The sequence below is a fragment of the Somniosus microcephalus genome, chromosome 11 (assembly GCF_052327205.1).
Source record: "Somniosus microcephalus isolate GS21.2 chromosome 11, FLI_Smic_1.0, whole genome shotgun sequence".
Taxonomy (NCBI): domain Eukaryota; kingdom Metazoa; phylum Chordata; class Chondrichthyes; order Squaliformes; family Somniosidae; genus Somniosus; species Somniosus microcephalus.
The window spans coordinates 90086629-90101321 of record NC_140997.1 but is presented as its reverse complement, the minus strand read 5'-3'; the positions used below and the strand labels follow the sequence as shown (position 1 = coordinate 90101321).

The window sequence follows — 14693 nt, the reverse complement described above, 5'->3', positions numbered from 1 at the left end:
AAAAACAAGTCAGCTGGGAAGGCAGAGCAAATATATGAAGGCAAAAGGGAATATGGCAAGGCTGGAAGGCATTTATTTTAATGCAAGGAGTCTTGCAAATAAGGTGGATGAACTGAAGTTGTTGCTGAACACATGGGAGGACGATATTGTTGCTATCACGGAGACATGGTTGAGGGAGGGTCAGGACTGGCAGCTCAATATTCCGGGGTATAGAATCTTCAGGCGAGACAGAGGGGGGTGTAAAAGGGGAGGGGGTGTTGCAATATTAATTAAGGAATCAATTACTGCTGTAAGGAGGGATGATATATTAGCGGGTTCCTCTAATGAGGCCATATGGGTAGAACTTAAAAACAAAAAGGGGGCAAGCACTTTGCTGGGAGTGTACTATAGGCCCCCGAACAGTCAGGGGGAGATAGAGGAACAGATATGTAGGCAAATCTCAGAGAAGTGCGAAAATAATAGGGTAATAATAGTGGGAGATTTCAACTTCCCCAATATTAATTGGGATAGTCAGAGTGTGAAAGGCTTAGAGGGTGCAGAATTCTTAAAGTGCATCCAGGAGAGCTTTTTGAGCCAACATGTAGAAAGTCCTACAAGAGAGGGGGTGGTACTGGACCTAATTCGAGGGAATGTAGCCGGGCAAGTGGTGGAAGTGTCAGTAGGAGAGCATTTTGGCGACAGTGACCATAATTCGGTGAGATTTAAGGTGGTCATGGAAAAAGACAAAGACGGCCCGAAAATAAGGGTTCTAAATTGGGGAAAGGCCGATTTTAATATGATAAGGCAGGATCTGGCCAAAGTGGACTGGGAGCAGCTACTTATAGGAAAATCCACATCAAAGCAGTGGGAGACTTTCAGAAGGGAAATAGAGAGAGTACAACGCCAACATGTTCCCGTAAAGGTCAAGGGTGGGACCAACAAGCAACGGGAACCTTGGATGACAAGGGATATACAAAAATGCATTAGAAATAAAAGGGGGGCTTTTGGCAGTTACAAAAGACTAAAGACGGAGGAAGCCCTAGAGGAGTATAAAAAGTGCAGGGGCATACTTAAAAAAGAAATGAGGAGGGCGAGGAGGGGCCATGAAATAACACTGGCGAGCAAAATAAAGGAAAATCCTAAGATGTTTTATAAGTATATAAAGGGCAAGAGGATAACCAGGGAAAGGGTAGGGCCCATTAGGGACCAAAGTGGCAATCTGTGTGTAGAGCCAGATGATGTAGGCGGGGTTTTAAATGAATTTTTTGCATCTGTGTTCACTATGGAGAAAGACGATGCAGACATAGAAATCGGGCAAGGGGACTGTGACATACTTGAACATATTAGCATCGAGAGGGAGGAGGTGCAAGCGGTTTTAGCAGGCCAAAAAGTGGATAAATCCCCAAGCCCGGACGAGATGTATCCCAGGCTGTTGTGTGAGGCAAAGGAGGAGATTGCAGGGGCTCTGACACAAATTTTCAGAACCTCTCTGGCCACAGGGGATGTACCAGAGGACTGGAGAACAGCTAACGTAGTACCATTATTCAAGAAGGGTAGCAGGGATAAACCAGGGAATTACAGACCAGTGAGCCTAACATCTGTGGTAGGGAAATTATTGGAAAAAATTCTGAGGGACAAAATTAGTCTCCACTTGGAGAGGCAAGGATTAATCGGGGATAGTCAGCATGGCTTTGTCAAGGGTAAATCATGTCTGACCAATCTGATTGAATTTTTCGAGGGGGTGACTAGGTGTGTGGATGAGGGAAATGCTGTGGATGTGGTTTACATGGATTTCAGTAAAGCTTTTGACAAAGTCCCGCATAGGAGACTGGTCAAGAAGGTAAGAGCCCATGGGATCCAGGGTGCCTTGGCACGTTGGATCCTAAACTGGCTGAGTGGCAGGAGGCAGAGGGTGATGGTCGAAGGTTGCTTTTGTGACTGGAAGCCTGTGTCCAGTGGGGTACCTCAGGGATCGGTGCTGGGACCCTTGCTGTTTGTGATCTACATAAATGATTTGGATGAGAATATAAAAGGTATGATCAGTAAGTTTGCAGATGACACGAAAATTGGTGGGGTGGTAAATTGCGAGGAGGAAAGCCTCAGGCTACAGGACGATATAAACTGGTTGGTCAGATGGGCGGAAAAGTGGCAAATGGAATTTAACCCTGAAAAGTGCGAGGTGATGCATTTTGGACGGACAAATAAGGCAAGGGAATACACAATGGGCCAGAAATTCGCGACCAAAGGCGTGAGTGCGCTCGGGGTACTCACGCATCTGGCCGTTGGAAATGCCAGCGTTCAGCATGAACAGCGCATGCGGGGAACGCCGGCATTTCCAGACCTCGAGCGCGTGCGACTGCACAGGCAGCGCTTGCGCAGTGAACTTCGTAGATTTCATTCATGAAATCCGTGAGGGTAAGTCCTCAGAAGTTACACTTGAAAAAAGCAAGTGTAAAGTGGTTCATTGGCTGCGGAGGAAGAAACATTTTATCGTGGAGCTTCTGAAATGCAATATTTTTGTTTGGGAAAGGGAGGGAAGTTATTTTAAGAAATTTTAAGTAAGTTTTAAAGTTAAATTTTTTTTTAATTTTTAAAAAAAAAAGGGTTTTCAGAACGGTAGGTAGAAGGAGCAATTGTGGCTGTGTGAATGGAATGTGAGAATGAGTTATGTATGTATGTCCACATATATTCCTTTACGTATATGTATGTATGTTTTATATTCCTTTACTAATGTGTATGAATGTATGTTTTTAATTATGATTTTCCAATAAGTTACTTTCTCTGAAAGTCATAATTAAATAATACATTCATACACATAAGTAAAGGAATATATACATAACACGCAAAGGAATATATCCAGACATACATACTTTCAGAAGCTCCACGATAAGAAATATCTTCCTCTGCAGCCTCTGGAGCAACTGTACCCATGCTTTTTTCACGTGTAAGTTGTAAGGACTTGACCTCACTGAAAGCAGTAATGAAAGCGGCGAATTATACTGCGCACGCGCTGCCTGTGCAGTCGCACGCGTTCTGCCTCTGAACCCCTTCGTTCAGAGGACGGGAAATGCCGGTTTTCCCCAAAAGCACTGTGCATGCTGAAAACCGGCATTTCATCCGGCCAGATGCGTAAGTACCCCGACCGTACTCGCGCAGTTGGAAGGGAATTACTGGGCCAACATTTTACATGTCAATAAAATGAAAAATTTAACAATTGCACGACTTGCCCCCTCGCATCTGCGACTGAGGGTCCAAGGAGGTGCATTGCGCAAGAGGTCATCATTGTACGTATCCTCACACTGTTCCCTTTGGGGAACTGTATGAAGTGGTGGAAGGATTTATGGCCGTGATTAACGCTCATTCCGTGACCGTAACCATCTTTGAACCAGCCATTAGGGTGGTTAGTCCTATGGCGGGAGGGTTTTACGGGCTCCCACAACCCATCTGAGGGGGGGGGGGCCACCAACACCCACGGGCGCAAGTATCCCGCTGGATGTCCACCCAGAATTTAAAGTTGGAGCTCCGACTCCACTTGCCGGGACTGTCTGGAGTGGGGTTCAAAACCCTACTCCTTCTGGCCCAGCGGCGGGGATGCTTACTGCTACGCAAAAGGCCCACTCCGCACAAAAGGTGACACCCATACGTTTCCTGCGCCTTTTCCCTCCCCGTGACTGGAGCCCTATGCTGCCATTTCACGTTGCTAATCGGATTGGGCCTTTGTCATAGCGGTAGGATCCCCGCCGCTGGGCCAGATCAGGGTAGGGTTTCGAACCCCGCTCCAGACAGTCCCGGCAAGTGGAGTCGGAGCTCCGGCTCTAAATTCTGGGTTGACATCCAGTGGGATATTTGCGTCCGTGGGTGTGGGTGGCCCCCCCTCCTTCTATAGCTTGTGGGAGCCCGTAAAACCCTCCCGCCATAGGACTAACCGCCCTAATGGCTGGTTCAAAGATGGTTACGGTCACGGAATGAGCGTTAATCACGGCCATAAATCATTCCACCACTTCATACAGTTCCCCAAAGGGAACAGTGTGAAGACACGTATGACGACGACATTGCTAAATAAATAAATGGAATTTAAAAAATTCTTTTAGGGCTTTTAAAAGTCTTTAAATTGCTTTAATTCTCTTTAAAACTACTTCAGATTACTCAAAATAATGTAAACTTTTTAAAAAGTTTATAAAAGTTACCAAAATCTTCAAAAAACTTCCAAAAACCTATTTAAACTGCTGCTTTGCATGTAGAAATGCTTAGCAGCTTGACAGAAACATTGGGGGCGTGTCCAGTGAAACTGAGACCTCAAGGGGCGTGTCTCACTTACACTGCACGCTCCTGGCTTCGCGCTGGCTGCACTCCTGGGCGGCTTGACGTCATACGCTGCCCGGGATTCTTCTTTTTCATTCACCAAGTCCAGGCGTCCCTGGAGCTGATCGTCAGTAGCGCGGGGTAAGTGTAAATACGGGGCTTGCACGCGCTGCAAGCCCCGTTCTGGAATTTCTGGGCCAATGAGTGGTAGGACCCTAGGAAGTACAGAGGGTCAGAGGGACCTTGGTGTACATGTACATAGATCCCTGAAGGCAGCGGAACAGGTAGATAAGGTGGTTAAAAAGGCATATGGGATACTTGCCTTCATTAGCCGAGGCATAGAATATAAGAGCAGGGAGGTTATGATGGAGCTGTACAAAACGCTGGTGAGGCCACAGCTGGAGTACTGTGTGCAGTTCTGGTCGCCTCACTATAGGAAGGATGTGATTACTTTGGAGAGGGTGCAGAGAAGATTCACCAGGATGTTACCTGGGATGGAGCGCCTCAGCTATGAAGAAAGACTAAACAGGCTGGGGTTGTTTTCCTTGGAGCAAAGAAGGCTGAGGGGGGACCTGATTGAGGCGTACAAAATGATGAGGGGCATAGATAGGGTAGATAAAGAGGAACTTTTCCCCTTAGTAGGGGGGTCAATAACAAGGGGGCATAGATTCAAGGTAAGGGGCAGGAGGTTTGGAGGGGATTTGAGGAGGAACTTTTTCACCCAGAGGGTGGTTGGAATCTGGAACTCACTGCCTGAAAGGGTGGTAGAGGCAGGAACCCTCATAACATTCAAGAAGCATTTGGATGAGCACTTGAAATGCCATTGCATACAAGGCTATGGACCAAATGCTGGAAAATGGGATTAGACTGGACAGGGATTGATTTACGGCGCAGACACGATGGGCCGAAGGGCCTCTTTCTGTGCTGTATAACTCTATGACTCTATGATAGGTTTTTGTTGGTTAAGAGTATCAAGGGACGTGGACCAAAGGTGGTTAAATGGAGTTGAGGTACAGATCAGCCATGATCAAATAGAATGGTTTGAGGGGCCGAATGACCTACTCCTGTTCCTATGTTAGAAGGAACCTTTCTGATTCATACTATCAAAACTCTTTATAATGTAAAAAAACCTCAATTAAATCTTCTCAACCTTTTTTGCTCCAGTGGAAATAGTCCCAGTATCTCAAATCTCTCCTTATATAACTACATAGTTTCCTATTCCTGGCATCATTCTGGTGAACCTAAGCTGTATGCTCTCTATGGCTTTACTATCCTTTCTATAATGGGGCAGCCAAAACTCAAATGGTTCTTTGTGACCTAACCACTGACTTATACAAATTAATTGTTATCTCTTTATTCTTCTACTCTATGCCTCTATATTATAAAACAGACTAAATCCTGTAACAAAAACTGTTGGATGGGTCCAAAAAGACCACTCAACATCACTTCAGTCACAGCATCTGCTGAGCAATCTCACACTCGCCGGCACTCACTTGTCCTTTGTTTTGTTGACGTATATTTCGAGTGTTTGCAGATCTTCCAGGAGCATCCTTGGTACCTCAAATCGGTGTGTGTCTGACTTTTCATAGCTGTTGGGAAGTAAAGGTGAGACACTTTATGGAACATGGAGCTCACAACCCTACAAAAGGGCAGCACCGATTCAAGTTTGTTAAAGCATTTTGCAACTACATCAAACCAGCCCAAAATTATAGGGTGGTGTCCCTTTCTGGCAGCCGTAAGGGTCCCACAAGTCTCAACCCAACAGTTGAACATCTGTCTAAACACAAGGTGCTCATAATTCAGCACAAGTTGGCCCCCAGTTGTAATGTGATTAAGAGCCACAGAATTAATTGGTTTGAGAAACAGAACAATCGTAATGATGAGTTTGGATTAAGATGCACCACCCGTTCAGATCAAGCTGCATCCTTCACGTAAACCATATTATGCCTCAGTTGGGAGTGTTTAATGACACAGTGTAGAGGGAGTTTTACTCTACACATGACCTGGGACTACCTCAGAAACAATTTAAATGAGCTTCCCTGATGGCTGAGCTGGTTAAGACAGTACGTGGCTGAGCCATACAGAGCAGGATTCCATGCCAAGGCTCTGCTGAGTTAGTTGTAATTAGAGCTCAGAGGGAGGGTAAAATTGGTCAGAGTTCCTTCTCCTCTTTGCTACACAGTGACCCCTGGTGGAAGCACCTGGTGGGTGAAGGCAGACTTGTTGAACAGCCTGCTGATGGTCTTGGCTCGCACGTAAAGAATGGCCAGTTATTTGGGCGAGGTGCTGGAAGGAGGGCAGCTGTACGCTGTGGAACTATACCCAAGTAATGAGTCAACACTTTCAGGAGTACAGGAAAGGGGAAATTGAACTGAAATTTAAGATTAATAATTTACATTCTTAAACTGGTTCAGCGACTGTTATAAACTTGTTTTTCTCAATCTGAGAGTCAGCACCACTGAATTAATCAGTAAATCAACAGACTCCTGTGGAACTCCACTAGTCACTGCCCCAGACACGGCTGTTCCATTTATCACCTTCCTCTACTGCTGAACCTGTTTTCAATCCAGTCGGCTAACTTCCCATTAATACTATAAACCTTCATCTTTGTCAAAAGCCTCACGTGTGGAACTTTGTCAAGTGGCTTCTCCCAAGTTTATTGTGTTAATTTGATGGGTGCCTCGGTTTTGTTGAAGCTCTCGCCGGGGAGATTGCACTTTGGTCAGTTGATGAGCGAGCTGTTATACACTGCATGAGGCAATGTTCTGGTTATGTGGCACCGGGTGGAATGGCTATCACAATATACCTGGACCCAGTGTGTTTGTACAGGTGCGCACTTACTGGCTGAGCGCGAGGTGTTGATCCCCCAGCGCTTCCAAGTGCTTGGCGTAATTGTAGTACGTTGTTCTCAGATGGACCCGGTCAAACCCCTCAGCATTTTCAATGGCCTTCTGCCACTGTCCCGAGGCCTGGTAAAACTTGGTAAGGAGGTCAAACCGCTTACAGTTTCTGTAAAGAGTCTCTGCGTCCTCCTGCAAAGGCACATGCAAGTAAATAACTCATCAGCTGCTTACCTTGAATTACAGCTTTCCGCACCATAAAATTCACTGAGTATATTCCACCTCCATAGAGGCTGCAATGCCTTGTGAGTGACACGTACACAAAGCAATGGTGCAGGGGTTGTGGAGGTGACCTATATATTGAATGCATTAAATGCAATGTTATTGATACACTAAGTTGCTCCACCAGCTGACTAAAAGCTGGCCATGGGTGTTAGATGAGAATAGATGCGGTGTATTTTACAATGTGCCAGGCAGCTTCTGCCACGTACCAGCATTCCCAGCTGCACGGCCAGCATGGCCACTCTTGCATCCAGTTCCGGCTCTTGTCCAGCCTCCCGCAGGGCCCTGGCTCCTCGGGCATGGCCCATGTTCCCCAGGCACACTTTGGCCACATCCAACCGCCGCGTCTTCACGCACATCCTGGCCATATTCTCCCACACTGCCTCGCTGCAGGAAAGAGGGGAAAGAATCTGTGTTAAACCTTACAATCACTGCTCGCCATCATGTTACACGTTGCTACAGCAACCTTGTACTCCCTTAGGACCCACTGTCTGGGCTCAGTTTAAACTGGATGGCATTTAGAGAAAATGGATTTTAATTTATTCTAAATGGCCCCTGGTACATAGACTGTAATCTAATGCAATATTAATAGGGACACTGACCAACACGGTTACATACAGAATAATGGATCATTAGCAAACAGGCTGCACATAATTAAAGGATGAAATGTGGCGATTCTTTATATATAAAGTACACACAATATTAAAAAACCGAGAGGAAGAGAGACAGCCAAGAGAAGTGAGCACCAGCAGTGAGCAGGGACCTTGCACGGCTCACCATTGATGCCATGAACAGTTTGATGGCAGGGAGTGCTCTATTCTATAACTGATGGCTCTTTAAAGTAATTATTCCTCAGGTTACATTTAGCCTGAGGTTTTCTTGGTTTGTAATTAAGACCGCAAGTGCTCTTCTACATTTCAGCACCGAAAATTTCACCCAAAAGCTGGTACGGGTGGACTGCGATGGGTTTGGTACGAGTGAACTACGGTGGGTTTGGTACGGGTGAGCTGCGGTGGGTTTGGTACGGGTGAACTACGGTGGTTTGGTACGAGTGAACTACGGTGGGTTTGGTACGGGTGAGCTGTGGTGGGTTTGGTACGGGTGAGCTGTGGTGGGTTTGGTACGGGTGAACTACGGTGGGTTTGGTACGGGTGAACTAAGATGGGTTTGGTACGAGTGATCTGCGTCCTACAGAATTATAAGAACATGGATTGTGTCTCCCTCTTAGTCCAATGAGAACAGAATTAAGTACATCGTAGCTCACCTGTACCAAACCCATCGTAGCTCACCCGTACCAAACACATCGTAGCTCACCCGTACCAAACCCATCGCAGCTCACCCGTACCAAACCCATCGCAGCTCACCCGTACCAAACCCATCGCAGCTCACCCGTACCAAACCCGTCGTAGTTCACCCGTACCAAACCCATCGCAGCTCACCCGTACCAAACCCACCGTAGCTCATCCATACCAAACCCATCGTAGTTCACCCATACCAAACCCATCCCAAACCTATCGCAGCTCACCCGTACCAAACCCATCGCAGTTCACCCGTAGCAAACCCATCGTAGTTCACCCGTACCAAACCCATCGTAGTTCACCCGTACCAAACCCATCGTAGTTCACCCGTACCAAACCTATCCTAGTTCACTCGTACCAAACCCATCGTAGTTCACCCGTACCAAACCCATCGCAGCTCACCCGTACCAAACCCATCGCAGCTCACCCGTACCAAACCCATCGCAGCTCACCCGTACCAAACCCATCGTAGTTCACCTGTACCAAACCCATCGTAGTTCACCCGTACCAAACCCATCGCAGCTCACCCGTACCAAACCCATCGCAGCTCACCCGTACCAAACCCATCGCAGTTCACCCGTACCAAACCCATTGCAGTTCACCCGTACCAAACCTATCCTAGTTCACTCGTACCAAACCCATCGTAGTTCACCCGTACCAAACCCATCGCAGCTCACTCGTACCAAACCCATCGTAGTCCATTCGTACCAAACCCATCGTAGTTCACTCGTGCCAAACCCATCGTAGCTCATTTGTACCAGACCCATCGTCGCTGAGTAAATTACGGTGGGTAATATGAATGAGCTATGATGTACTTCTCATTCTCATTGGACTAAGAGGAAGACACAATCCAAGTTCTTACAATTCTGAAGGAGGTTGTTGTGTAGAGTGAGGTGTTAAGGAAGTGAGAGAAAGTGAGGAATCCACTCTGTATTAAGCCCCGAAACTTAAAAATCTGCAGAACTGTACTAACAGTGGCAGTCTTCACATAGGCCACAAACAGCCCGAGTGAGGTTAAACAACACATTTATTGCATTTAATTATGAACTTTCTCATGCTTCAAGCATGCTTAGAGGTTAACTTATCTGTAGTATAGCCATAATAGGGTACATTTTATGCTTTGCTTCGTAACGTAGTTAGAAAGATATAAAAAGGGCGAGATCGCAATGCGAGGTTAGAAGATGAAGAGATCTCAAAAGTTGAGCACAACGACTGCAACACGAGATCTTCTAGAGCAAAGCACTACTGGGTGTTGTCTGTGAGCATGTTCATTTAACCCTTCACAAAGATAAGTGTTTGACTCCTGCATCTAGAACTCTCATTCCTGGTATATAGACAAGGAGCTCAGTCTCTGTCTGTCTTTAGTGTTGAAATTCTTGATGCTGAAGCTGGAGAAGAGCATTCGTGGTCTCAAGTTAAATCTAAGAACACCAAATGGAAATGAAATGGTTACCAGGACAGGACAAAGATCACAAAAAAATTCTCCAACATTGGGAAAACAGTTCTTAGTGTTTTTCTATTTTTTTTTCCCCCCATCTAATGAGTGAATTTGAAGATTAACTGAAGGACTAAAAGACATCTTGCAAACGGAAACAGAGATCGAATTGGCAGATCACCTCACGTTATAGAACTCAGCCTACAGAGAGAGTTTAGCCTGTCTGTCAGCAACCTATTGTTTGATGCTAGACGGGTAATGGAGGACAGGGTCCAACATCACAGTCCAGTCAATTCCAGAAAAACACAGAGCTGATCCCAACAGAGCATTTCTTGGCAGAGTGGCTGTGTGTTTATCAGGATCTGACTGTTTTTGGTACAAAAGAGACCTCCAGCTGAATGTTTTTATACTTTGCTAATTCTCCAGCAGCAAAAACACATGAGATTAAAACAGGTAAAAACGAATTGCATCTTGACATGTGAGTGGACCGGAATTTGTTAGGCCATTTTTATTATATTTTTCCTGACGGTTCTGAGAAGATTTTGAAAGTTCCTTTCTCCCTCCCCACGCCCCTCCTCCAGCATTTCCCAGACTGGTTTCCTGTACGTCAGAGCTCACAGCTGGGAGCTGGCTGGCTGCTGCTAACTCCGTGAGGAGACTTACTGAAGAGTAACTCAGCACGCACAGAGCTTGCACAGCAGCCTTAATCACAGCAGCGTGTGCATCCCAGGGCCCAACATTAAAGGGAAGCTGCTCCTTTTCCATTTGTCTGCTGATCTTGCACTGGCCGGCACAGAGTCTGTTTGCTGTAGCTGCATCTTTTTCTAGGATGGGATCATGTTATGAACCGAGTCCACAGTAGGACCACAGGCTACAGTTAGCAACCGATGAAGAAGTGGACTCGCTAACTGGGTAACCTCTCCTTCTTACTTACAATCTATGTAACTAAGTTCTGTGGATGTTTATAGCGAAGGTTCTGGTAGCTTGGGGTCATTTAACTGATTCAGAATCTTACCATTCTAAGGTGTTGCTATTGGACTATAGGATACCTGTTATTCACTGAGAGAAACAAATGCTTTTGTTGTTTAAACAAGGACTTTCTATAAATAGATGGGGAAATAGTTGGAGTGGCTCTCGATTTTATTTGGTGACAGTTTATATAAGTATACATGTATCTAGTATTTACAATATTTTTTTCCCCTTAACTCTCCATTAGAGCCCATTCTCTACCCTATGCAAAGTTTGTGAATTCCCAAATTAGCATTACTTTAGGAAACTAGGAAGGGTGTCCTTTTTGAAAATTAGCAGTACCCCAGGGTTTAGCATTCGTGCCTAAATTGCACGTCACTATGAGTGGGGGGAAAACAAGGCATTCACTGCGTGCTCAGTTAAATCAAAGCTGACTTTGTTTTGGATGAGAATGATCAGTGAGTTATATGCCCCTCCCTAAGTCTGCTGTGTAGCATGCAGTATCACAGAGATGCACTTCCTGGGCTATGTAATTGAAAACAGGCCTAAAGATATTTTGAAAATCATAAAGAAAATGCAATTCTGCAAATGGTTAAATCCGATCAGGAGAAGCAGAGAGCTTCAAACCCGCAACTTCACCGAGTGACAACACATGCAGATATATATTATTACTGGGACTGCCATGCTGGGCTACACAATGTAAACTGAGGGATGGGGGGTATCGGGAGACAACTCCTACATTACAGGATTCTAATAGACACGTACTCAACCAAAATGAACAGAGGCTCCATTGAAGTGGAGGCCAAATTGGGAATTAAGTTACAATGCTCACCCACAGCTGCAGCTTCTCTATTCCAAGCCCACCTACTTCTCTTGCAAAACTGCATGGAACTGAGGGAAGCAAGGCAGCATTACACAGTGTCTAACTGTCAGCTGTCCAGAGTGCTGTGCAGTAACACAACTATACCTGGATACTCGGCACAGTCTGATGCACATTTAAAACATAAAGGCCGAGAAATTCAGTTGGCTGCGCCACCCGTTAGCGCCTTAAGAGGGCGCTAAGTGGGTCGCAAGCCACTGGCCACGCCTCCCGCTAAATTCAGCGGGATGCGAGTGGTGGCGCGAGCCGTTAGCGCTGCGCCGCTACCGATAACATCATCGGTGTGCGCAGCGCCCCGGCTGCGATATTTGGAAGCGCCCCCTGACTTACCGCCGGACACTATGTGCGACCGGTTCGTGGGGGCCTACCTGCGGCGGTAGAGGCGCTAATTAAAGGAGGTGCGGGGCGGCCATTTTTGTTGTTGGCCGCCTGCCAGCACCTCTCTGCGCTTCCGTCCCCGGCCTCCTGACCCCCCCCACCCCGGGAGTGCCAGCTGCGTTACAAGAGCCCGGCGCTTCTCCTCGGTGCCGGGCTCTTTTGCCGGCACTTGCTGGGCCCCAAATCGCGCTGAACAAGGCCCCTCCCCTTTAAGAAGGGGAGGAAGGTCTGCAGTACCGCAGCGCGACGTGCTGCAGTGTGTGGTGCTGCAGCACGTAGCGCAACAATATTCAGTCGCATCGCCCTAAGAGGGATGCGGGGCGCCTCCAGTAGCGCCGCACTTCCCTTTGGGGCGCTCCAACTGAATTTCCGGCGGGCGGCCACGAATGCTTCCGGGGCACTACTTTTAGCGCCCTGGCGAGGCTGGCGCCCCAAACGGGGCTATAGTCAATTTCTAGGCCCAAGCCTCAAAGAGGCCTGTCCAGCGGGTAATTAGCAGAACAGAGCACTCTCTGGCTGTAACTCTGCTTTTCTGTACTGACTAGAATTGAAGTGATACTTAAATGGTGGTTTAATATAGCCTTATCATGATCAATTACACAGACACTAACCACCAAGAGCTCAAAGCTATGAAAATATCAACATAGGTTAGTAACCTCTAAATAGCAGCCTTGAGATGGCAATCCACAACTTGTGGCATGTGCAACACTGGCTGAAGGGCTGGGGAAATCAGATTAAACCCAGCTAACAGTTAAACAGATTACTAGTGAGCTGCTCATCACACATCACACCCAATCACCAAAAGTGAACATTAATTGCAACATGGGATAAAACGATGATAATATGCGCATATTGTAATATCTGACAGAGACAGGGAAATGGGCATATGTAACAGCAATAACTGGGAGAGAGAAAGGAATGGTGTCTGTGCACTGATCCCAATAACTAGGAGGGAAAAAGGAATGGTGTCTGTGCACTGATCCCAATAACTGGGAGGGAAAAAGGAATGGTGTCTGTGCACTGATCCCAATAACTGGGAGGGAAAAAGGAATGGTGTCTGTGCACTGATCCCAATAACTGGGAGAGAGAAAGGAATGGTGTCTGTGTAGTGATCCCAATAACTGGGAGGGAGAAAGGAATGGTGTCTGTGTAGAGATCCCAATAACTAGGAAAAAGGAATGGTGTTTGTGCACTGATCCCAATAACTAGGAAAAAGGAATGGTGTTTGTGCACTGATCCCAATAACTAGGAAAAAGGAATGGTGTCTGTACACTGATCCCAATAACTGGGAGGGAGAAAGGAATGGTGTCTGTGCACTGATCCCAATAACTAGGAGGGAGAAAGGAATGGTGTCTGTGTAGTGATCCCAATAACTGGGAGGGAGAAAGGAATGGTGTCTGTGTAGTGATCCCAATAACTAGGAAAAAGGAATGGTGTTTGTGCACTGATCCCAATAACTAGGAAAAAGGAATGGTGTTTGTGCACTGATCCCAATAACTAGGAAAAAGGAATGGTGTCTGTACACTGATCCCAATAACTGGGAGGGAGAAAGGAATGGTGTCTGTGCACTGATCCCAATAACTAGGAAAAAGGAATGGTGTTTGTGCACTGATCCCAATAACTGGGAGAGAGAAAGGAATGGTGTCTGTGCACTGATCCCAATAACTGGGAGAGAGAAAGGAATGGTGTCTGTGCACTGATCCCAATAACTGGGAGAGAGAAAGGAATGGTGTCTGTGCACTGATCCCAATAACCGGGAGAAAGGAATGGTGTCTGTGCACTGATCCCAATAACTGGGAGAGAGAAAGGAATGGTGTCTGTGCACTGATCCCAATAACCGGGAGAGAGAAAGGAATGGTGTCTGTGCACTGATCCCAATAACCGGGAGAGAGAAAGGAATGGTGTCTGTGCACTGATCCCAATAACTGGGAGAGAGAAAGGAATGGTGTCTGTGCACTGATCCCAATAACTAGGAGAGAGAAAGGAATGGTGTCTGTGCACTGATCCCAATAACCGGGAGAGAGAAAGGAATGGTGTCTGTGCACTGATCCCAATAACCGGGAGAGAGAAAGGAATGGTGTCTGTGCACTGATCCCAATAACTGGGAGAGAGAAAGGAATGGTGTCTGTGCACTGATCCCAATAACTGGGAGGGAGAAAGGAATGGTGTCTGTGCACTGATCCCAATAACTGGGAGAGAGAAAGGAATGGTGTCTGTGCACTGATCCCAATAACTGGGAGAGAGAAAGGAACGGTGTCTGTGCACTGATCCCAATAACTGGGAGAGAGAAAGGAACGGTGTCTGTGCACTGATCCCAATAACTGGGAGAG

At 46.6% G+C, this 14693-nt stretch overlaps 2 protein-coding genes across 5 annotated transcripts in view; one reads left to right on the top strand and one right to left on the bottom strand.

Moving 5' to 3' along the window:
- The window catches only part of ift140 (intraflagellar transport 140 homolog (Chlamydomonas)), a 184738-nt gene that overhangs the window by 28319 nt on the left and 141726 nt on the right, over positions 1-14693 (bottom strand). For all 4 annotated transcript variants that reach the window (XM_086000949.1, XM_086000950.1, XM_086000951.1 and 1 more), the window contains 3 exons: positions 7613-7790; positions 7123-7313; positions 5775-5870 (listed from right to left, as the gene is read on the bottom strand). In XM_086000949.1, the coding sequence (XP_085857075.1) occupies positions 5775-5870; positions 7123-7313; positions 7613-7790 (465 nt within the window). The remainder of the gene's footprint in view (positions 1-5774; positions 5871-7122; positions 7314-7612; positions 7791-14693) is intronic.
- Positions 10810-14693, top strand: part of tmem204 (transmembrane protein 204) — a 68425-nt gene continuing 64541 nt past the window's right edge. The window contains exon 1 of the mRNA XM_086000958.1: positions 10810-11048. The gene's annotated coding sequence lies outside the window, so the exon portion shown is untranslated. The remainder of the gene's footprint in view (positions 11049-14693) is intronic.